This window comes from Calonectris borealis, chromosome 1 (assembly GCF_964195595.1).
Source record: "Calonectris borealis chromosome 1, bCalBor7.hap1.2, whole genome shotgun sequence".
Classification (NCBI taxonomy): domain Eukaryota; kingdom Metazoa; phylum Chordata; class Aves; order Procellariiformes; family Procellariidae; genus Calonectris; species Calonectris borealis.
The window spans coordinates 115,665,639-115,690,046 of NC_134312.1; the positions used below are offsets into that span (position 1 = coordinate 115,665,639).

Sequence of the window (24,408 nt, forward strand, 5' to 3'; positions counted from 1 at the left end):
AGTCTTTCCCCTGTGTGCTTCGCTGTAGAACTGCCACATAGAAGCTTCCTCAGCACCTCTTTCGTTTGGCTTCCTGCTAACTTGCTGTGCAAAGGTGCTACTTCTCATGCTGGAAAAGCAGTTAATCTGGGAAGCTGATGCAAAAATGATTAGCAAGAGTAGCAGGTCCCTTTCACATCCATCCTCAGGGACGGCTGGGTCACCTGCTGTGGGGATCGCTATGCTCACCTAAACTGATCTTTCCTGGCTAGCGGAGATTTGTAAGGTGGACCAATTAAATCAGCATGCTGAAACCTGACGTCGGGATTTCACTGAAAACGCCTGTTTTCACTGGAAGTTAAGCCCGGAACTTCACTGACAGCGAGCCCAAACACGACGCCGCGTGGCCAGCGGCCGTTAGACCCGCGCTAGGGGCGGGGCCAAGCCAGCGCCCTCCCATTGGCGGTGTCCGTGGCGCGAGTGCTCTGGCGCGCCCCCGCCCCACTCCCCCTGCCGCGGGAGCCGCGCGCAGCACAGGCCTTCCCCTCCTGGCGTCGGCGCACCGCCCGGAGCCCTTGGCCCCGCCCCCTTCCCCAGCCGCGTCGGGCAGGACGGACGGGCGTGCCTGCGCATGCGCGCGGCGGGGCGAGACGGGAAGGGATGGCGGCGCCCACGCTGCCTACCCCGCGGTACGAGCACGTGGGGCCGCACGGGCCGTTCCGGGATGTGTACGAGCCGGCCGAGGACACCTTCCTGCTGCTGGACGCTCTGGAGCGGGACGCGGCCCGCCTGAGGGAGGCTCGGTAGGCGCGGCCGGGAAGGGCGGGAGGGAGCAGCCCTCGGGAGCGGCCAATTGGGGGAGGGGGCGGGGCCAGCACATGCCGGCAGGGGCGGGGGGAGGGAGCCGCCCCGTCCCTCGGGCCCGGGGTTTCGAAGCGCTGGGGAGCGGGCGTCGAGCCCCGCGGCCGCGCGTCCCTGGGGCCTAGGCCCCCGAGCTGCTCAGCGGGTGTCAGGCCCTGGTGGGCGCGGGGAGGCCCTGCCCCCGTGAGCTGCCCCGTTGGTCGGGCGGCTGGCTGGCTGCCTGAGGGGAGCGCGGCGGCGCAGGGCCCGCTGCTCTCCTCAGGGCGGCTTCGGCCCCCGCTTGTTGCCGGGCGGGAGGGTAATTGGGGAGCAGCTGTGCAGAGGGGCTGACACTCACGTTGTTGGCAGCAGCACGCGTTTGAATGGTGAAACCTCCGTGTCTCAGCCCTGAAGAAGCTGCAGGAGTTGCGTAGCTGCTTGGGTCACTGCCCAGTGTCAGTGGCTGTCACCTCCACAGCGGTCAACATAACTATAAACGCTATAGGAACTGCCCAAGGAGTTAATCTCAGGCGTGGTTATTTTGAAATTGCCTGCCACTGCTCTTTGCCCAGAGCTCACTGAAACTCTCCTGAGGTGCTCTGCGTTTGAGTCCTGCTTTCGTTGTGTGGCTTCCACGGTGATCTTCTGTAACTTCTGTTGGGAGTTCAGTCTTGCTGCAATGAATGTGTAATAAATGCTGTAGAAATGTAGCCTGTACTGTTCAGATTGTGTAGGTAATGGAAACTTTAATATTAGGCACGGGGGGAAACGTACGTGTTTCCCAAAGTGGCTTGTGATAACCAGGAATTACCTGTATGGGCATGAGCAGACCTGGCAGCCATTATGAAACAGATGACCTAATGTGGGCTTTGAGGGCCATGGGATCCGCAAGTACTTCAGCCTGTTTGGGAGAAGGGCACTTTGGCAGCAGGTTTCATAACACTGTCTTGACTAATTCTGCATCTGTTGCAGGTGTTACATGTCACAAATAAAAGTCATCCAGAGTTTTCTCTCTTTAGAATTGAGATCTGCCTTGAAATAGGATCTGGATCTGGTCTGGTTTCCACATTTCTAGCTTCTTCCATTATTGGATCCAGTGCACTCTACATGTAAGTATAATAGCACTTACTTAAACTGTTGCATGCAATAATAAAGAATACTTAGCCCTCACATAAATACTTTTTATTTTCACATTTTAAAAACTATTCTTTTCACAAAGAAATATTAGCTCAATTCTAGAGATATGGAAATTGAAGCAAAGAGAGCCTAAACTATTTACTTCAGGTTCTGTAACAATTAAGTAGTTGTGCAACTAAATTCCATTTTCCCACTTCTTAGACAAATTGCTAAGCTTACACTTGTGTTTGCTGGGTTGAATCCTAAATTTTAGCCACTGACTAGTCTTACTGAGGCCTGATGACATAACATTAGTTATCTGGGTGTTGGCAGTAACTGGATTTTATTAAAGACTTGGTATGCATACATATTTATGCAGAGCTAGCATTGAAAAGGAAATCCTATACTTCCGCTTTCAGACAGTCATTAAAACTTCCAGTGTAGTGTTGAGTGGTTTAGCTGCTGATACATGGTGTGTATTTTACTGGCTATTTTTTGCTATTTACTTGCCAAGTAAAGGATGCTGGAAAGGATATTTTCATTGAGAGTACATAAATTAGCATGTGGTTCATAGGTTTAAACTTCCAGATACAGTAGCCAGTAAGTTACACTTTGTAATATTTTGCTTTTAGATGTACAGATATCAACCCGATGGCCGCTTACTGTACACTGGAGACAGCTTTGCTTAACAATGTTCACCTTCAGCCAGTCATTACTGACTTGGTAAGATAGGTGTTTCAATAGTATTTTCTTTATAGGCTTTGTAATTTTTTAATACTTATTAGAGATACTGAAAAGTAACCGTAAAGTCTAGAACAAACATCCTCTTAATAAGCATGGATGAAAAAAAGAAGATAACAAAATGCCAAAGTGTTTCTGAAAGAAGGGAGAAACAAACTACTCAAGCTCTAAAATTCAAATTTAAGGTTTAAAAATTAATTGAATTAATTTAAAAAATAAATTACGTAGATGTAGTTTGGAAAATGCTGCACAAGGAACTCTGCAGTGACCTGACATTATCATAGCCCTTCCTCTAATGCTACGCAGTTCTTGGTTCTCAGCTCTTTCTGTTTAATTAGGAACTGTGTAAGTTGTTACTTTTTTTCTTACAAAATTTGATATGGAGAAAAGCTTAAGTTTCTCATCTCTTTAGCAAGACATTTGTTTAAAATACCCTGAATATATACGTTTATAAAAGATGAAGATAGGCAACAATAAACGTGATCTAAAATGGATGAACAACTGCTCATACCTGAGAACTGAACTGCAATTGTCACAGATTGGTCATTTTGGGTAACAAATGTTAACTGATGATAAATTCAAAATTCTTTTATATCTAACTTAAATTCTGAACTGAGCAAGAATAAAGTACTACCTTTGTATCCACATATGTGTCTCTTGCTCTTCTACATCCCATACATAACATAGTCTTAAGACTATTGAAATTGTTCTGCTATGCACAGGTACTTCTTCTTGATGCTTCTCTTTCACATAGAAAGTAAAGTTTAGTGTTCCTGAGTCAGGCTGAAATGCTCGGAATATCCAGCACTGTGTAACTGTACTTTTACAAAATGTTCGCATTCTTTATGCTGCCAAAAAAAACCCACCAACAAAAGAATCATCAACTTCACTATAGGTCAAAGGACTGTCTCCAAGATTAAATGGGAAGGTTGATCTACTGCTATTTAATCCACCGTACGTGGTAACACCTTCTGAAGAGGTAGGAAAATTTTGAAATACGCAATAAAAATAGTATTTCTACTGTCAGAGGAGAGATGGCAAATCAAATAAGCTCTGGTATGAAAACTGCAGGGTTTTTTTGAAACAGTAAAGGATTTTGTAGGACTAGCACTGTTGTAACAGCACTTGTAACAGCACTGTTTTAGTGAAAATTATTTACTAGAGCTGCTTATAAAGACTATATGGGAATAAGGATTGCTAGCTGCTGCCTCTCAATACCTAGTTTCTCCATTAAGTATAAACCATGTAGGACTTCTGTTAGGCATGCTAAGGTATTCTTATGGAAGACTTCCAATGGAAAATGCATTTGTTCCCTGCAAAATAAATATCCTCTGCTTCCGCAGACTCCGACTCTCAGAATTGGACCCAGGAAACTTAAAGGGTTTACTGGCCACCTTCCATTTGGCAAACAAGCTCATAAAACGTTACAAGAAAATACATACAAAGCATGTGACAAAATGTAGCTCTTTTAATTCAGTTTAAGAATAGAACTTGAAACAAAAGTAGTACGTTCATCGTGTAGGAAGTAGTTTTGAAGTAATTTTGCTGCATAAACTAATCTGCTGAATCAAAGTTGTCAGATTTCTAATGGCAGACACGTAAAGGTAGAGATTATGGTGATGTTTCTCTTATAAGTACCACTCACACTTCTATCATTCTGTATTAAGACAATCTTTGCTTTCATTCTTTGTAGGTGGAAAGCCATGGAATAGAGGCATCCTGGGCTGGTGGCAAAAGGGGCAGAGAAGTGATGGACAGAGTTTTTCCATTAGTACCAGACCTACTTTCACCAGGAGGATTATTCTACTTGGTCACAATTAAAGAAAATAATCCAGGTGATCACTTTCATTGGACCCTTAAATGTGCCAAACCAGGTTTAACACTGTATTAATCAAAATGTTGATCACAACAATGTTCTGTAGGTTGTCAGACGTCAGTAAACAAGAAAAAGTAGTACATAACATCAATTGAATCTAATGTGGTGACAGCAACTAATTGAAGATTGACAGCATGTGTTGAAATTCATATAGGTGTTCTAGGTCATTTTTTAGAAATGCTACAGCTAGAGTGTATCTGCATGCTTCATACAAACCACGGCATCTCTGTGGACTCTTGCGCTTCTCATCTGTCAAGTTTGTGTGGGTGTCTAATCTACAGAGGGATTTTTACATAACCTGATGCCTCTTGGAATCCTTTTTCCTAATTCATGCCTTGTGCATCCAGCGTATGGTGAGCTACACCAAAAATGTAAGCAAATTTACCAAAACTAAGAACTCTCTAGGCTAGTTTGGAAAATGGTAATACCTAGGTCCTGAGCTCAGCAGCTCTGCAACACTACAGTTCCAAGTCTGAAAGGTGACTGTAAATCTTCTGAATTAAGTAACAAAGCCAGGCCAACCCTTTTTCATGAATGAGAATGGCACTGTAACCTTAAAAGGCAAAAGTCTTTAGTTGGAAGTGTGAGGTCTTTCATTTTGATGTGTAGAGAAAAGATTCAGACTTACTTCTTCCAACCTAATGCTTAATGGCTATACGTTACCAAGTAGTTTCAAGAAGAAAGATTATTCTTTCACACCTGATTGATCAGGCAGCTTTTGGGAGAAGGTGCTATAAATTTCAGTTTCTCCTACAAATTAGCCTCATAATTGAATTGTTCATTGCTATTAATAATACCAAAATACAGAACTTCAGTTAGGAAATTGTAAATTTTATTTGTTCTTGGTGGAAGACTACTTTGCATAAAAATTACTGTCTGAAAGAGGAAAAATTACTGTCTGAAACAGTAAGAGGACACAGTTTGTAATCTTTGCTTTACAGCTTATGTTTGGTAGATACTTTACCACTGCCTCTTATAGCAGATTCCTGTATAAACTTGGTTGTAACACTGCACTTTCAATTACAGATGAAATTCTGGAAACAATGAAGAAATGTGGCTTAGAAGGCACACGAGTACTTTCCAGGCAAGCAGGACAAGAGATGCTTACTATCCTCAAATTTAGGAAGTCTTGATAACTGCTCTTAACTTTCTAGATACTAGGCATGCAGAAAGTTGAACACAGAGTACTGAAGTTGTCAAATCAATTTTTAAGCCAAGATTTCCACCTTCTTAAGGTGTATCCTCACTTCCTGATTACTGCAGTGAAACTGATCAAGACTATTTTTATTTCGGATGTTAACCAGCTATTATCTGTTGTCAGAGGTACAGTTGTCCTCTGGCTATCTGTGGGACAGTTGTGGGGGAACTGTGAAATACCCTACCTTGTTGCACTAAAGACTTTTTCCTCTATAAATAGGTATTTGTATATTTGTCATTGTGGCCTATTAAAATATATCAAGTACTTGATAGAATTCTTCCTGTTTTAATAGCTGGTCTATACCTATGCTGGGTTGAAATGAATATTTGGAATCAGCACTCTTACAGTGTCTAAGGCACAATTACTGAATTTGTTTCTATAGTAAGGAAACAGTGTACTTCTGAACAAAAAGATGCAGTAAGTGTATCTCTGGGACAAAGGCAAGCTATTACTCTCCTGAGGTCTTCTGGGCAAAATATTGTGGTGATTGTGCTCCCTTTTATGCCATTTTACAAGGAGGGTACTACTATGGAGATATAGATTAGATGAAGAGTTCTCATCCATGAAAAGGTATTAAGGGGAGAAGAAAGCATATGCTATTAAAAAGGCTAGGTAGCTGAAAACAATGACTGTACGTAGAGAAGTGGAACAAAGGTCCTCTCTCAAAATCACTATTATTCAAAACAGGAAGCTATTTCCTGACCACCAGACCCTGATGAAGAGCTTTCCTCTGCAGCTTCCTCCCGCTGCCGGTGCCCACAGAAGGTTCTAATACTGCATCGTCCCAGCGGCATGATGAGAGGTGTGCTGTGCAGTGGGCACAGTCCTATGAGGAAGATGTTTTGTTCACACGCCGCACAAAGGTAGAGCACCACTAGCCCTGTCTGGGAGAATGCTTTGCAAGAAACTGATCTTTTAAGGGTTTGTGTCAACAGAAACGTTAAGTGATGTTATGATAAACCATTAGCTAGCTCTTTTATGGGGACTGAGGTCCAAAGGGTTTTTTTTGCAGAATGCTGAGGCACTGAAAAGACTATTCCATTTAAGACTTCAGAGCTAAACTTGCAACTCTGTACTTACCTAGCTTGTACAAACATTACAAGTTCTTCCATGTTTTGATCTGACCACCCAAAAAAACTTCTCCAGGAGATTGAAAAAAGGAGTTTTTGGACAGGCAGAATAACACATAAGAAGGGTAAGTACTGTTTGCAGAAACACGTGACGGCAAACCTAGCTAGACCATTTGAGGTATTTACCACAATGGAGTGTGAGAAGCTGCTTTTGACTGATACAGGTCAAAAGTCAACTTACAGTGGTCTGGCATAAAAGTTGTTCCTTATACCATCCTGAAGAAAACACAGAAAGGATTGGATAGGAGGAAGTATGCAGTGGTGGTTGTTCTACATCCTAAGAGTCACCATTCCCCAGCTTAGAAGACTACTGAAGAGCAACACTGCAATTCAATTCAACAATTCAAATACAGCTAATACATCCCCTTCAGTAACTTTTCTGCCAATTTGTTTTTATATAGATAAACATGAATAAGAAGACAAACAAGCAGTAGGAGGGTTTAGAGGGAAGACTCAGTCACGTTAAGGATGCTGCCCAACATTTATGCTATATACAAGAAATTCTAATACTTGAAACTACTGAGTCTAAAAAAATGCGTTTAATGGACCAAAGTGGGGCTAAACTCAGGACTTCATTGTTTCTTACCTTCTGATTAACTTGTCTAAGGAATGTCAAAGTTGAGAAACTGAGAGGAAGCTTTGTGGCCATCTATGAAATAACGTGTTTCCACAGTTTTCCATTGAAGAACTTAAGCAAAATTTTGTTCTTGCAGCTTACCAACTAGTCAGTTCTGAGAAGTCATATTTCAATTTGAATGCCTCCTACTTCTAGAACCTTTTTGATGGCAGACCCTTCGCAAAGCCACACTTTTTTTTTTGTTTGTTCAGTTTTCCCGTACAAAACTGTAAGGGAAAGAGGTTTTATGCTTAGCGATTTTGCTTTTATGTAGAGTCATGGGTTTTGAGGTTATAATTACAGCTGTAGGGCTGTTTGAATGAACCAAAATGCTGTCATCCTTAAGACTGCTCTAGGGGTTTTATGTTGTTAACGACTTTCGCTCACAAAGTTGGTTGCTGAGCAAAAGTCACAACATCAAAAGACAATTTTAAGCTATAGTCAAAACACATAATAGAATCAAACTCAAGTTTAACAAAAGATGTTTTAGTTAATATATTTAGTTTAGTAACTAAAGAATTAGTTTTAAAAGAGGTAATCAAAGACAAAAAAGGGCAGTCATCTGGCACAGTAGATCACAATGCTCAACAGTGTCTGCGGTTTTAAATTATAAAGGACAGAATAACGAAAATCAGAACAGAAAGTGTAACAAAACCAAACATGCTTTCAGCAAAAAACGATTGCATTTGGACTGTCCAACAACTGGATATTTGGACAAGAAAATATATGCGTCCACTTTAATAAATCATGAGTCAATGCTCCTGGCCACACTGTATTGCTGTCTGCCGCAACTTTAGTGGAAGCACTTGTCAAAATGCAATCCAAGTAAGAACGTAGGTGAGTTTTCTGCAAGAACTGATTCCTATTATGCTACCATCATCCTGGTGAAGACTGGGAACTAGTGACAGGCCAGGTAATTTTTTTTTTTTTATTTTGAAACTTACTATGTCTACACAGAGGTCTGCACATACACTTTGCATTTGCCGGGGTACACCTATTCCCTCCTCCTACAAGACTAAAGAACGCAACACTGTTTCTGGAGAGTTTTAGGAGGCACATTGCTGCATTCAGTGCACATGAGAATAAGCAGCATGGTAGATACAGACTTTCTATGTAGCGTTGAACTTACAAAGAAGAAACCAAAAATTCTGCTTGCCCAGACCCCTAGGCATTGCTTTGTCAGCAAATACCAGTGTCAAAAGACATACTGCTGCTTTGCAAGCGCCTGCACTTCTTTGTTCTAACAACCAAGACAAAAGCTCTCCACAAGGCTGTTCCTAGTAGACAATTTGCAAGTTAGGGACTGCTAGAAGAGTTTAAGATGTCTCTTTTCAAGCAATACCTGGTTAATCACAACTAGCCTTCAAATCAGTTATTGAACTTGCAACTAAGTCATTTAGAATAACGAGTCTTGTCTGAAACAAAGTGATGCAACGGAGACAATCCTGTAGGTTTAGTATCAGTAATTATGAAAACAATACAGCTTGCTCCTTAATCTGTGTTTTCAGTTAGACCTTTTCAATACCAGCTTTAAATCCTTTCCATTCTCTCTCAAAAAATGTCAGGAAATTTCTCTTCTGGAAGCCCACTGTTACCTGTTAAAAATACAGACTTAAGCTGTCAACAGCTAAAAATCATTTCTAGAGCTTTCACCTCAAAAGAGACCAACTTTGAGAAAACATACAGAATCTAAAAAAAAAACAGCTGTTGAGGTACAGCCAAGTGAGTATGCTACAAACTTGGCATCTAAAAAATTATACTATTAATTTCGGAAAGTTTATCACACAGAGGAAGAGACAGCAATCCAGAGACTACAGAGATTGACAAAAGTCATTTATTCCTCCCCTTTTATTGACTTTTCAAAGAAATTCATCACAAATACCATCCAAGTTAGAATATATTAGTATGCTACTGCTGTTAAAAAAAAGCATGAAAAAAATGTATACTTGAAGGCAGCATTAAATTCTGATCTGTCATGTTCACTTAGAGTATGAGACAGTGTACATTCAGTGATAGTTAATTTGCCCGCTAATGAAGACATTAACTGAAATAACGAAAACAAGAATTGATCAGTGTGTGTGCCTCCTCTTTAAAAGCCAATCGTCAATAGGTATTGTTTTTCATTGTCATGCAGGAATGACTGTACTCTCTCTACTTACTTGGGCTTCCGAGTTTTCATGTTTTTAGGGTGCTGGATGGCTGAGGTTTTTTGAGAAAATGAGACTGTTAAAGGTGAAAGATCAGTTTATAAACATGTTAATTTAGAGCGTGCTATGTTTAAATTTTATGCTTTAACAGAAGGTTATCACCCTAGTTCCATGCCTTAATGTCTAACAGCAACAACATTCTTTTTTCCCCATAAGAGGAACTATTACAAATGCACTATAATCAAAAATCAAGTCTTTATACCACCTATGTTACATTCTAAGAGGCATGATCTGGGTTAAGTACGTAACACCATGTTAGAATATATCTAAAATAAGAGGTTTTAATCAACTATGCTGTGGCTTAAACACCACTTTTCAGACATAACTGCATTATTTCTGAGTTTTTAACATATCTCAATACCTTAAAAATATACAAATTAAAATAAATTATTCTCATATATTTCTTTATATCAAAGAAGAATCTTCAAACTTACAAAAAACAGTCCAGAGGTAAATACGTGTCATATCCCACTAGTCAAGAATTTAAAGCAACTGACATTATTCCAAGTTAGCTTTTTTCAACATACAGTTTTCATTGCCTCCTCTTCATTTATTACTTAGCTCACAGAAAGAAGACAGACCGGTTTATTTCAGAAAAATGTCTCTCGACAGAGCGGACAGGTGGATTTGTTGCTGGATGTGAACCATTTGTACTGAAAGAGAAATACAACTGTTTAATATACGAATGCAAGCTGAATATCAGGAACACTGGTTTATCACCAGTAATAACTATTATTCACCAATGAATATAACTATCAAAACATTAACTATACTTTAAAAAAAAAAACAAGAAGAAATGGTAAAAAAAAAACCCTTTCCACTTGTGTGTGTATGCATGTGTATATATACATATACGTATATACACATATTACACACGCTCACAATACTAAAGTTTTATTCTAAAAAAACTGACACAAAGGAATTCTCGTCCAGTCTCATTTTAGAATAAAAAGATAGCGCTTTTAAAGCAGCAATAATTCCTCCGTTGTATGGCAATACAGATGCCAATCTGTTCCAGTATACTCTCTAACCATACAACCAATGCCTATGATGACTTGGATATAGTTAAATGTTAATTATCCAGATCAGCGTCGTTTACTAAAGAGCATGCCGCATAAATTTAAATTTAACCTTTTTTATTCCCATATCTGAGCCGATAACAAGAAGATGCTGTTGCTACACCCTATGTAGATGTAATGACTTACATCTTAGTGAACACAAAATGGATAGTTATTGCCTGTGAAGTGTAGCAACCCCTCTCTCATTACATGCCCTTACAGCTTAGTAGAAAATCCATACAAATGATTTATGAGTTCAGTTAATCCCAGGTACTCCAACAACATAATGGAAATTGATGATATTACAATAGAAGTTCCCAGTTCAAACTATAAATGGGTATTTTGCCTATTTAAAAAAATACAGTCTAGGTACTTACCAGGCAAGCCGAATGAAACTTCTTCTTGCATGTTCTGCAAGCTTTTTTGGGAAGAGAATAGTTGGAACCATGAATGACTGAGAAACAGATCATGCAATCTTCAACGCCCTCAAAACGTTTATCCACATTATTTTTCCACAAAGATAAGCCTTCCATAATACTTCCATTCTAACAGAGGGAAAAGAGCTGTTAATACTGTAGAATTCCTTCAGAATATTCTTACTGTTATTCATAAGCACATGAAGGAAACAAAGCCTAAAGGCTTTATAATTTGAAATTATATGCAATATACGCAGTGAATAATTTGTAAAGCCAGCACATGAAATACAGATGATAGTCTAATCTATAGAAAGGCAAGCATTCATCACAATGAAAAGAATGCCCTTAGGAGCACTTAAAAGGGGATTTTAAAATTTTCAGTCACTGTTTTGTTTTGTTCTAACCACAGATGATGCAGCTTCAGCAACCATCAATCTTTTAGAGAATTTAATGTACTGGGTGGGTTTTTTTGTGTGTGTGGTGTTTTTTTTGTTTGGGGGCAGGGTTGGGGTTTGGGGTTTTTTTCGGAATTATAGTTGAGATGGCATTGCCAAATGGGACAAGCACTGGCCCATGTCTTAAGAGATCTAAATTTTCAACTTTGGCTATGGGTTTAACAGGACTTACTAGGCAGATAATTTTACCTCTCTGTTTCAGCATCTGGAGAAAAGCAGATGGTGAGAGTCACCAATTCTATGAAGTCCTTCGAGATCTACTGCTGAGATCCATTATACAGATCTAAATAATATTATATTACTAGGAATATTTTTCTATCTCAAGCTTTCAAAACTAGGGCCTTTCTCTAAACTCACCTGATGTGTAAGATACGTGCTTAACTGTAGCATCCAATTGCGCCATTGCTGTACAGCCACACCAACCCTCTTTCCACTCTCAACTGTTATGGATCCCAGTGGGTAATTTGATGGAAGCTGTATTATTAGTTCAATAAATATGTCATCAACTGAATAGGTAGCAATGACTTCCCGTGCCGCAGACCGAGCTTTTACCTATGAAAAAAATGCACATATTAAAAAACTCCACAGAGAGATACGCACCATCGCTAGTCTTTTTTTATATATATATAAACCATAAATACTTTACTACACACGTTAAGTAATTTTCTTAGACCAGGAAAACACTTTTCTCAAAGAAAATAAAAATCCACTCATATCCTAGCAAACCAAAGAGATTACCAGCCATTTTTCAATCTACTGATTGATAACATTTTTTAATAAACCAAAAAGAAGTATACTGATAGCAGTATCTTCCACTTACCTCCTCAACTTCTCCAACATCATAAAACCTATTTTTTTCCAAACAGAATATTAATAAACATCAACTTAATATATCGATATCAAGCTAAATTATGCTTTCATCAGTCATTTAGAACAACAAAAATGCAATCATATAAAACACTAGTACAGTCTGGTTCTGAGAAGTAACATTTCTTAAAATGTTTGCAAAAAACTAAAGTAAATCAAAAAAAGGACAAAAAGTCTTACTAACCGCCATGCCATTAAATAACTGTGTGCTAGTCTGAACAGAAGATATTTCCTGCGAAGAAAGCACGCTGCTGACATATTTGCTTGTAAACTTATCTACAACATTGAAGACACGTTTCTCACAGCTATTCCACCAAAGCCTGACCATGGCTGGCAGGTCTTTCAGTGTTATATGGTACACAGAGCAGGCCAAGTGCGGAATCTGGGATGAGAGGACTCCTGTGCCTGGGAGGGAAAGAAAGGATGTTGAAATACTCTTAACACATTAGTCACAAATGTTGGTTCCTCCACACCGTATACAAAAAAATTTTGATACCAACATAATTGTAGTAAGCGGAATTTCATGTACATGCTCCTTCTATGTTTGCTACTTCTTGTGGTTTAACCCAGCAGGCAGCCAAACACCACACAGCCGCTTGCTCGCTCCCCGCCCCCGCAGTGGGATGGGGAAGAGAATAGGAAAAAAAAAGTAAAATTCATGGATTGAGATAAAGACAGTTTAACAGAACAGAAAAGGAAGGGATAATAATAGTAATAATAATAATGGTAGAATATACAAAGTGAGTGATGCACAATGCAATTGCTCACCACCCGCGCTGACCGATAACCAAGTAGCAATCGCTACTTCCTGGACCACGCCTCCTACTTATATACTGAGCATGACGTCATATGGTGTGGAATACCCCATTGGCCAGTTGGGCTAGCTGTCCTGGTTATACTCCCTCCCAGCTTCTTTTGCGCCTGGCAGAGCATGGGAAGCTGAAAAGTCCTTGACCATACGGTACTTGGCAACAACTAAAAACATCAGTGTGTTATCAACATTCTTATACTAAATCCAAAACACAGCACTAGGAAGAAATTTAACTCTATCCCAGCCGAAACCAGGACACTACTTGTGCTTGTTTGACTCTGCCTTTCTCCATCAGTCTGGTTTCTTTGTTTGCGAGATTAACGCTTCACAACTGGGAATTCATCTTCTAATTTCAAGATGAACTCTAGGTGGACTGCCAGAAATCAAGAATAATTTTATATTCTAGAAATGACAAAATGCTCACTTTGGAGTGAACAAACAAGATGATGTTTGGAGCATATTGGAGGTTTGCAGTATTCTATAGAAGTGCATAAAGAGATTAAGGGAAATCTTTCTCTTGAGATGTCACATTAGTAATTCTTTCTCACTGTCATCCAGATAAATCGTTTGCAACATACAGTGATGTTCAAGCAAAAAATTAAGACATGAAAACTCAGTATCTTGGCTTACATCTATACAGGTACATAAAATAACAATGTCAATGAAATAACTTTCAAAACTAACTCTCTTTTTCATGTTTCTCAGCTAAAAAAAACAGCGTATCTTTTCTCATCATGGTTGATTAACTGGGTCGTCTGAACAGCGTAACAAAAACAACACACAATTTAACGTCTCAAACATTTCAAAAAATATGTATTAAAATATATTTTTAATTTGTTTTTATTTATGTATTAAAATAGAAGAAAAAAATAGAAATTCCATTTAGCATTAAAAAGAATATCTAGAAGCAATGGAGATGTCCCAGAATAGATCACACATTTTTAGTATTTTGGAATCTTTGCCTACATTCAGGATTCAGACAGTAGCAATTTTCTACCCTAAGTGAGTAATCTAAGCATTTCCTGTTTTGGTTTTGGGTTTTTTTTCCCTTGATTTTTCTGATAAACATTTCAACTTTGGTTAAGCTTCAAATGGGGAGTTTTAGCCAAAGATTTTTAAACATACATATTTGTATGTGCGTATGTACCTATTTTATAGGTAAGATTTTCTAAATATGTACTTTTAAGCAGAAAAGCATATCTAAACTTCAGCAATATCAAAACTCTCTCAAATACAATTTTTACTAACCTTTGACATCTAAATGAAGCTCTTCAGTAAAGAAGGTTTTTGTGTCTTTATTTGGAACTTCTGAAGTTGGCCCAGAAAAGACAGGGTTTTCAGGCATAAGTCTGAACAAGTGATAAAGCAGTTTATTCAAGCTTTTAGTTCTTCTAAGATGTTGTGAGTAGAGAACTCGCAGCTGATAGTGTTAAAAAAAAACCAGAAAAAAACACACACACAAAATACAGATGAGACTTAACAAATATAGCTTAGTCTGTAAATAATACAAATATGTTCCTGTAGGGAGGAAAAGCAAGACTGTCATTCAGAACAACTGTTTAGAAGAGTGATTTAGAATGGTTCTCTGCACCATTTTGAATGATTAGAAGATCATAAAATGTAGCAAGCTTGTTTGAAAATGCCAGAAAGAATCACCTATTAATGAATCTTAATTCTTTATCACTCTAGTATTACGATCCTTAACTACTGCCGTGCAGAAATCTAAGTCTATTGATACTTTCAGAATTCCACTCATTCCACAAAAACAAGAGGTAGGAAGATACATAATTAAAAGAATAAAAAGGCTGGATGAAACTTCAAGATTCAAACCAAATAAGCACGTTAAGAAATTCAGTTAAAAGGAAAAGACTCTGAACATATACCTGAGAAGAAGCTGCTTTGAAGAAAGCTAATGTTAACTTCCAAGTGAGAAGATATCCTAGAACAAGGCAGAACTCATCGCTCAGGGGCTGAATAACTGCAAATTCTCCAACTGGAATGCATTCCAGGATGTTTTCTAGCAAGAGTTCTTGAGTGGCCAGGACAGACATAAGAGCCGCTGGAGGTGATCTATGGAAAAACGTTATCTGGCATAGTAAACTCAAATCTTGAGCAGAGTATTAACTGAATTTACATTCACAGCTTTCCTAGAAACCTGTTAGTAAAGCCAGGAATGTAGAACATAAAAGGGGCCTTTTATTACAGGAAAACTTACTTTCAGATTCACACATTAGTGCTAGATTTTAAAATTTTAGGGTTTTTTTCCTGAAAGGGACAGTTGGTATTTTTACCTTTTGCAAGACGAATATAAACTGAATGCTGATCACTTAATCTGAAAGCGGTCTATGGCTGAGCTGATTTAACCTACATCATGGTTTGCTGGTTTGCTTGCTTTCTTTCTTTGTCGAGTCACACCAACAAAGGAGCAACTGAACACTGGATCTCCTAATCACTGAATGTGTTGGGTTTGAGCTTTGGCATTGGATTAAAAAGCCTTTTGCAGTCCCATAGTAAAAAAAGGTATTAACCATTGGATTGAGGTAAAAAAAAGATTTTTTTGTTTGTTTGTTTTTTTAAATCAGCTACCGTATTCCCTCTTCAAACTGTTGACTTTATCGGATTCAAGCTGTGTAAAACACCCAAGTCAATTTTGGAGGTTCAAGAAACTAACTTACCTGTGCAGCTGGACACATTCCGAATAGAGCAGTCCAGTAAAAATCTGTCAAGATTTTGCAATATAGAGCATATATGTTGCACTTAATTTAGTAACTGTACCTAGAAATACTGTTTCCAGTTTTAGCACAAAGGCAGACTTAACCAATTATATTGAATATTTTCAACATTTATGGCCCTATTGTCATAGCCATGTCATTTTTTTCTTTTAACATCTCCTGACAGACAACTACTCTGCTGCAAATCTCAACTCTTGTAACACATTTTAAAGATACAGAAAACAGTCATTAAAAAACATGAGGAAAAAATACACACAATGCCAATTCCTCCTCTTCATCACCATAAGATTTGAGATCTTCGTCATCAAATTTAGGCAATTCAGGCATTAATCTATAGAAATATGGAAAGGAAATCAGATTTAATTTTTACTATTTTAATATACATGATGCATAGTTCTTTGCTTATCAATGTCAACATTAATGATAAGCAATAAAGTAATGGCAATTATTCCTTAATAACAACACAGAATCTTTAAGATTCGCCATTGCAAAGTTGGTTCCTGAATGACAGCCAACTAGCATGTAGCTTTGCTTCGTTCTTTTCCAGAACTTTTACAGTTCCTGAGTCACGCTAAAATAAACTTCTCTATCTCAGAATAAAGCTATTGCAACTTTATGCCTCAGTGTAAGTGGAAGATAATAGTAGCTTCTTATGCTTAAGCCATCTGCCTTGCAATCTGCACTTTGAGCAGTCAAATGCACATACTATTTTCAAATTCTCTCTTTTGGTGTTAGAGATATCCACAAAGTTCACAAGAATACTACACATTTTTATTCACTTTCTTCATTTTCTTATCTAAACTAGCGAAAATAAAAAGATCATACTATTTAATGATACTGTCAGACCCAGATCAAATCTGGAATATTTGATTTACGATTCTCTGAGTGTTAAAATAGGGGCTAAAAATAAATAGTTTTATAGTTATGATACTGATATTATGTAACTATGGTACAGAAAATAAAATTGTATCTTCATGTACTGCAGTAAAATTTCTCAGTATATATTCAGTCTACTTTTACAACTAAATTTAGCATTCATAGCTTTATATAATGTTCTCCAATACAGAACACAAATTGCCCAGTTAAGGATTTTCTCCCGTAACGAAGCATGACTTTTCTGAACACATCTGTAAGTGCATGTTCTACAGCACATTTTAAAAAACCAAAACAGACTGGGAGGTGAGGGAAGTGAGAAATTTGTTGATTCTTACTTATACAACATATGGTAGACAGAAATCTGTACAGGTCTAGCCCGGAAAAGCAACAATGGAGACAATGTATTTAGTAGAGTCTGGAGTTTATCTGGAAGATTTGTTTTCTGGCCTGCAACAAACTTTGCTGGTAATTTATGGTTTAATAACTGGTCCTTCGAGATGTACGTTAGGGCTTCACCCAAAGATGTTAACACAGAGTTCTGAAAGGAGCCTTCAGATGCATTTTTGGTTTCTCCTATTTAAAATAGAGAAAGACAAGCTGTGATACAGAATGTATGCATGATATAATAAATAAGCATGGCTAGAAACAACTCAGACTCTGCTTATCAGAATCCGTCTAATCTTAAAAGTCACAATGTTAAGTGCAATTACTTTACTAATTAGCATATGTGTTCAAAAAATCGAGTTTTTATAAGCTATGTTGACATAATATTCCTATAAATTAAAAAGTATGGCCCATTAAGTTCTATTTCAGAATTGCCTGTCAGGTACCACTATTACCCTCCTTGCCATATACTTGCCTGTGACTTTCACTAACAAAGGTAACAGCAAATTGTGAATTCCTTCAGAAAAGAATTCTTTCCATTCACTGATCAAGTTCACAGGAAGATTTTCAGTAGTTTCAGGAGCTGCAGCTTCAAAGTAAGCGCTAAGGGCAGATGCCAAGTCACAACTGACACAAGCAAAAATCTGCACAAGCGGGACATGATAAAGCGAATGGTTTTCACTTGTTGTCTAGGAGGAAAAAAAAAAAAAGAGGAAGATTTCTTAACTATAAATTTGCTTTAAAATATCTGTTTAACATTGCCTGTCTATACCAGAAAGTATAATTTGCAAAGACCATTTTAAAAAGATTTGGGGGAAAAAAGAAAGAAGTTTAAAAATACAATCTGTATTTTAGTAAGACTTGCTGAAAATTATTTCCAAGTCTCATCAACATTTAGAATCCTGGATGGCTTCCCTTATATGACCTTCTTTATAATGACAGAAATAAACTGCCACCAAGTGGATTCAAATAGAAGTGTACACTGCTGTAGCTTATCTGGAGCACTTGTGCAGCCAAGTGAGCCAAAACTGGTATGTGAAGTGCTCTCATTTTTCTCTCCCAAACATAAAAGCCATACCAATACCATGCTTATATTTCCAAATTACAGAATGAAAATTGGCAATACGCTATTGTAAACTTGAAATTATTGAAGTGGCAATCAGGAGAATATTTCCTCTCCCCCAACATAGCTCCTTCTTTTTATTTTTATTCTTACTAGTTTCCCCCAAAAAGGAATATCATTAAATATTAAAAACATTCCCAAGCACTTAATCTATGCAACAAGTTTTTCATACAAGTTTGCTGTTTGGGTTTTTCTTAAATTAAAAAAAAAAAATACAGTTTTGAGGGACATACAGCATAGGTAAGAAGATTAATCCTGCGACCAAGAAAGGCCACATGGAAGTTTCCAGCCTGCCCTTGTAAGTGTGTAGTGACAGAGGGTGCTATAATTATTAAAACAAAACAAAAAAAACCCCAAACCCTAGAGGGTGAAAGATTCTGTATCTTTATTTGATTAATAAAGAAGTAGTCAGCTGTTCACTCTGACCTGTTTTCTAACAGCGTTAGAATGTAATTTTGATGTTTCATGTGATCATTTAGATATTGAAATGCAGACACTGCTTTTCTTTCAGTTAATTTTTGTATGTCATGTTAGACTTTCGTCTTAAATGGATATTATTTTTCAACATAGAGACTTACAGCAGACACATTTCAAAATTATTCTTCAGTTACCAATGCCATTACTGAACATCTTATTACTTCAAGGGGGAGGTAATTTCATCTCCCTTCACAAAAAGAAACAGAAGATACAGTATTGCTTGTCCTTTTAAGCCACACATGACCTTTGTCAAAGTTCAATGAAAAAAGGATTTTGTGCAATTCGTTTTAACATTGTGTCAAATATTTGCTAAGCTGAGATAACTATGTGCCTGCCATATCCAGAGAATAATCTAAAAAGGTAAGTACATCAAAACTGGAGATGGGACATTAGCACTCATATGGTAGGTAAAGTTTATTTTCTCAGTTCCGTATTTCAATTGAGATGCTTTAGAATAAGTTATCTTTGAAATGCTGAGTACCTAGCTATTAATATTGATCATTACTCTAAAGTACTAGAAAGTTAACACACACATTAGACGAAACAAAGTTAAAACTGTTAAGACCATTGTGTTCTAAACTCTAAGTAAGAACCATTAGGAGCACTCTGATTTCCATTCCTCTTGGCAATCCTCATGCATCTTTGTTCAAATTTAATTGCTATGTGGCATAGCTTCTACAATGTTTTACTGTATGATCTGATATCTATTTACAAAGTGGAAAGTTGGGTAAGTGAGCTTTTAACATACAGCTTCCAAAGATTTAGGATGAAATGTCGATCAGACAGCCCAATAAGTTTATAAAAATTTAGTTATTTCATAGCCTGTTTTTTTACCCCCCCCCCCTCCCCTGCATCAGTCCAGTAGGTTCAGAGGGCATCAAGAGGATCCTGTTAAAAGCTGCAATGCAATGGTTAGCAATAGCTTCTTTCATATTACCTCTAACCAAGCCAGCATGGAGCACATGATAAAGTCCCATTCATTATCGGCCAAAGGAGCTGTGGAATGCTTCAGCAACACGGGAAGATAACGGATCATCTCTATGTTGAAACCGAGCAACTGAGCACTTGTTTCTTTCAGATTGCTGCAATAAAAATACAACTAAAGCGTACATATCTTCATGCTGTAGACATGAGTATTTATATTCTTGCCTTCACTCCTTTTCTTAGGACAAATTAGTCTCGCACCAGGCTCTGACCTATGTGCTTCTGATACTCTTTCAAGGTCTTTCAAAGTTAGAATACTACATTTGCTGCCAAGTCAGTCAACAGGTACAAAATAGTCTATCAGAGCTACTTGCTCATTTGCACGTTATAAGATTCCTAAAATTGTACAATTTACATATTCACTCAAGTAATATACTTACATAAACTATGAAATTTAGCAATTTTAACTAAATCAATGAAAGAAAAATAATTGTTTAAGTGACTAATATTAAAAATAAAATATAAGCCCTCAAGTGTCCAAATACTGTACATTACTTCAAGACTTTGTTGCACGGATTTTTCTCACTACACTCAAGACAAATGAACCTCAGTATATTTTCACTCCTTGCTAGAAGCTTTCCAAGTTACATTATCAGGTCCAGAATTTTAAAAAACAGACACCTAAGTTTGATATCCAAGTTTTCTTTCTACTACCTAAATAAGCAATCAGAATTTGGAACTAAATATCCAGCAACACCTACGAAAGTTGGTCAATTCTGAATGCTTTTGAAAACAGTTTACATTGAGGTGCATTAAAAAAGCTCCTAGTTTCCCAGCCTTCCACCACCCCGGTAATTTTCTTCAGTATGAAAGAAGATACTTAAAGACAGGTATATTAAACTGAGGGATGCAGTTCTACAAAGGCTTAAAAATGTAATATTAGAGCAGTGGATGGCGGTTGTAACTTACAAATTGATTTTGTTGATTTTGTTTGGGTTAATAACCACTCCATATTTTTAAACTCTTGTTTTAGAAATTAAAAAAAGGTCAAAGTTGCACCCACCAGCTAAAGAGAAAGCGGTCCTCATTATCGTTTTTCCAAGATATTATGATTTTTAGTATTCCAGGTAGTAGGTGATCACAATCAATACTTCTATCATTCAAGCAGGAGTTCAAAATGGAAAGACACCCAAATCCTCCTATAACGTAATAAAAATGTCATACTCAATAGGTCTTAATTATCAAGACAAAACAAACATTAGAATGTGTGTCAATTGACTGGATCATTTTATTTGAACTTAACATTAATATCATAAGATAGTTTGGATAATACCCAAGCTTTCTTCTTTGAACACTTAATCCAGGAGATGCCATTTTTAAATCAAAAATACTATATCCAACCCAAACTTAAAAAAAAACAAAAACAAAACAAAAAAAACCTCAAACCAACCAAAAACTCCCATAAGATTAATTGTTGGCTTATACAATTAACAAAAAGGAAAAATACCTACTAAGTTTTAAAACTATTTGGGCTACTAAAAATGTAGTATGCTAAGCAATAATTTGGACAGATAATTAAGTAAATATAACTGCGAGTTGTGAATTCCAATATTATTGTAGAAGTGTTAATTTGTACCTTCAGCGTGAAGTACTAGTGTTGCATTAGTACTGTTTTCCATTTTTAAGGAAAACTGCATGTATCTAGCTTTCTTGGAGAACATTTCTTACAAGCATGATGACAAAGAACTGAGTTAATTAAAGTACCATTTATGCATAGCAAAAACAAACAAAAAACCCACTTCACTTAAGCAGCAGTACAATGATTTACAAGAACTTTACCAGCACTTTCCCGATCTGAAAAAAATTAAAACTTGAATGGTAAGTCTACAACCTACGTCACACTTACTGGGAAAATTTGGGTATGTATTGTCTGCTCAGGAATGCCTAGGAAAACGAGAAGCAGCAGAAAAGAAAATGCAGACCAGCGTTACAAACAAGAGCACTCCACAGCAGGGGAGGAGTGAGGATTCTTTTTCCCATTTTCTGTTTAAAGTTTCAGAGTCATATTTGGTTGGTTCACCAGTTCACTCAGAAAGCCAGGAAAGCTTAACTAAGTCCAAAGAGTAAGAATTATGGAAACTACTACAGTAGAAAGATTCAGGATTCCTCTCAATTGCTGCATGACACTGACACTGAAAATTTTCACACTTTGGGGACAACCATTTGAAGAACTCATCTGAAAACCTGAGGACACTGCCAAGGGACAGATGTCCACAGTTTAAAGTCACCAAAAATAGTTTTTTCAATTTAGTATGCACAGTCCTGTTAAAAAATACAAAATCAACTTTCAAGTTTTTATATAGACAGATCAATAAAAGTATGTGCAAGAAAGCACAAAAGAGTACTGAGAAAAAAAAGAAAGTTCTTTCTTTTAAATGACATCTAATTCAAACATGTAGAAGGACTGTGTGTGAGTATTTCCAAAGAATTTTCTTGAAAAGCAACAAGTTTGTGAAAACATAAAGATTTTCTAAAGGATATTCAAACCAATATTATAACACACCTCAATCACCTCTAAGTAATTTTTCAAAAGCTGCTGAAAGCGTAGGTACAGCAGTTCTGACTCAGCACACTGTATCCCATGCACTGGAAGTACTACTCAAAAATTACAGATAAACTGTGAAAGAGTTCTTGCTAAAGCATCTAAAGACAATCATGACACTACCAGTCGACAATAGTAATATTTTTGCATGCTGTGTAAAGCAAGCCTAAATGATTAATTGAAAACTCTGATATTTACAGATGTTTAAATCAGATAGACCAAACAAGAAGTACAGCAATATCAAAATTCTTTTAACAACATCAGTTTAAATCCTTTTGTTCTAATTTTGTACCAGGCAGTATAGCTTGTATTTCCTTAATAAGGCAGAAAACTACTATGCCAAACAGTCTAGAAGAAATATGCAAACTGAGAAGACATTTTTTTCTAGGTAAAACAATATTATTATAGTTAACACGTTTTATCTAAAAGCAAACATTATTACAAAATAATGTTCTTATATTCTAATGAAGTGGACTGAGGTAAGAACACACTCACCGTCAGTGCTGGAAAGCTCTGTCTGTGTGCACGTCATAAGTTTGGCCACACAGTGGAAGACAAGTTCTTTCTTTTCTTCCTCAATTAAAAAAGGTGATAGACACTGAAGTGTATGCAATCTGCCCTCTGTTAATGGCAGAAACCTATTCATACAAGCAAAACATCAAGAATGAAAGAAACCCAAATATTTAACTAGTAAACAAAATGTCAATTGTTCATAATGATCTAATATCCTATGATGTAACTAATCCCACACACTAAAACGAGTCTCACTTACATACATACATACACCTACCTTTTACATACATACGTACACATATATTACCAAATTTTCAGTCTTCAGTCGTCATTCATCAGCATCAGTATCATTTAACATTATCAAAATTTGCAACAAACTAAAAGATTATAGGCAGCAGTATTAAGGTACCCTTCTGTTGTCTGAAAAAGTTGTTTCATCTCACAGGATACAGTGTTTTCCGTATGAATCACTTTAGCCATGGTTAAGGACCAGAGTCTTCCATGTTCTTCTGATCTTCAAAGAAGAAGACAGACCCTGGTTAATATATACAGATGCACAGTTCACAACAAAAGCATTTGGATGAAGTTTGAATCAATACATGTAAGGAAATATGGTGGCACTTAATACTCTATACAGTGCAAAATATGAAGACAGAGTTAAGGGTTGTTTTACTTTTCTTACATACCTATCAAATATTGTTTGCTGAAGGCTAGTTGTATTACTAAGTGTACTGAACTTCTCATATGTGATGTGCATTTCTTCTAACATATGAAGATATTCCAGAAGCAGATAGGGAGGATTCTCCAATTCTTCAATCCATTGTAATGAGTACAACAGCTCTGCAACTAATTAAACAAAGGTTGTTGTTTACAAACAACTGCTGAATATATTCAGTGCATAAGCAAGAAGTCTCAGGTCAAGGTTTTGTTGGTTTTTTTAAGTACGTTTTTAATGCATTAAAAAGATGACATTTACATGCAATCTCAGATACTTCAGAGCATAAACTGGCTATTTGCCATTGCATCATAAAATACAAGAGAAGAAAAGGCTACAATAACCTATTCTAGATGTTCAGGAAATTTTAAAGCAAATCAAGCATTACAAGAACTCTAACTCCTCTCTATTCTCTCTCTTTTTTTTTTTTTTTAATGTATATATTTCTTGCAGACAAGGCAATCAAGATCTAAGTCCAGAAAAAAAGCAAACAAATTTGATGCTAATAGTTAGCATGTGGTTTCTTCATTAGCTTACAAAGACCCACACTGAACAATTACACTTCTCATCATGGTGAGACTTTTGGAGATAGAATTTTTAATTTGATAATGCTAGCTCTAATTTGAGCATTTTATAAATAAAAAGAAACAAGATTCTGTCTGGTGGAATTAAGAAAAATTGCTGCCTCAAAATATCTCTACATTATGGCTAAACACTCAGGGCGTTTATTTGATGGCATGGATACAGTTCCT

General features: G+C 37.2%; 2 protein-coding genes across 6 annotated transcripts in view; one reads left to right on the top strand and one right to left on the bottom strand.

The window, feature by feature from the left end:
* The first annotated feature begins 614 nt into the window (after nt 1–614).
* Nucleotides 615–6,075, top strand: HEMK2 (HemK methyltransferase 2, ETF1 glutamine and histone H4 lysine). 3 transcript variants are annotated; one of them, XM_075171087.1, is made up of 6 exons: nt 615–782; nt 1,839–1,928; nt 2,568–2,658; nt 3,572–3,655; nt 4,370–4,511; nt 5,579–6,071. In XM_075171087.1, the coding sequence occupies exons 1-6, from the start codon at nt 640–642 to the stop codon at nt 5,683–5,685; spliced, it is 657 nt and encodes a 218-aa protein (XP_075027188.1). In that variant the 5' UTR covers nt 615–639; the 3' UTR covers nt 5,686–6,071. The 3 variants fall into 3 exon arrangements, 2 of the variants coding, with proteins under 2 accessions (XP_075027188.1, XP_075027198.1); XR_012676873.1 differs by having other exon boundaries at nt 621–782; nt 4,370–4,923; nt 5,579–5,668; XM_075171097.1 differs by lacking the exon at nt 3,572–3,655 and having other exon boundaries at nt 621–782; nt 5,579–6,075.
* Nucleotides 6,076–9,312: 3,237 nt separating this feature from the next.
* Nucleotides 9,313–24,408, bottom strand: part of LTN1 (listerin E3 ubiquitin protein ligase 1) — a 31,988-nt gene continuing 16,892 nt past the window's right edge. Inside the window, exons 17-30 of one of the 3 annotated variants that reach the window (XM_075171082.1) lie at nt 23,628–23,787; nt 23,351–23,455; nt 22,924–23,066; nt 20,890–21,025; nt 19,840–19,984; nt 17,778–17,991; nt 17,254–17,491; nt 16,299–16,373; nt 15,194–15,380; nt 14,559–14,730; nt 12,684–12,904; nt 11,990–12,184; nt 11,139–11,179; nt 9,313–10,356 (exon numbers count right to left, since the gene is read on the bottom strand). In XM_075171082.1, coding sequence (XP_075027183.1) covers nt 10,266–10,356; nt 11,139–11,179; nt 11,990–12,184; nt 12,684–12,904; nt 14,559–14,730; nt 15,194–15,380; nt 16,299–16,373; nt 17,254–17,491; nt 17,778–17,991; nt 19,840–19,984; nt 20,890–21,025; nt 22,924–23,066; nt 23,351–23,455; nt 23,628–23,787 — 2,123 coding nt within the window. In that variant the 3' untranslated portion in view covers nt 9,313–10,265. Of the gene's footprint in view, nt 10,357–11,138; nt 11,307–11,989; nt 12,185–12,683; nt 12,905–14,558; nt 14,731–15,193; nt 15,381–16,298; nt 16,374–17,253; nt 17,492–17,777; nt 17,992–19,839; nt 19,985–20,889; nt 21,026–22,923; nt 23,067–23,350; nt 23,456–23,627; nt 23,788–24,408 lie in introns of all 3 variants that reach the window. The other 2 variants (XM_075171076.1, XM_075171071.1) reach the window with 2 other exon arrangements.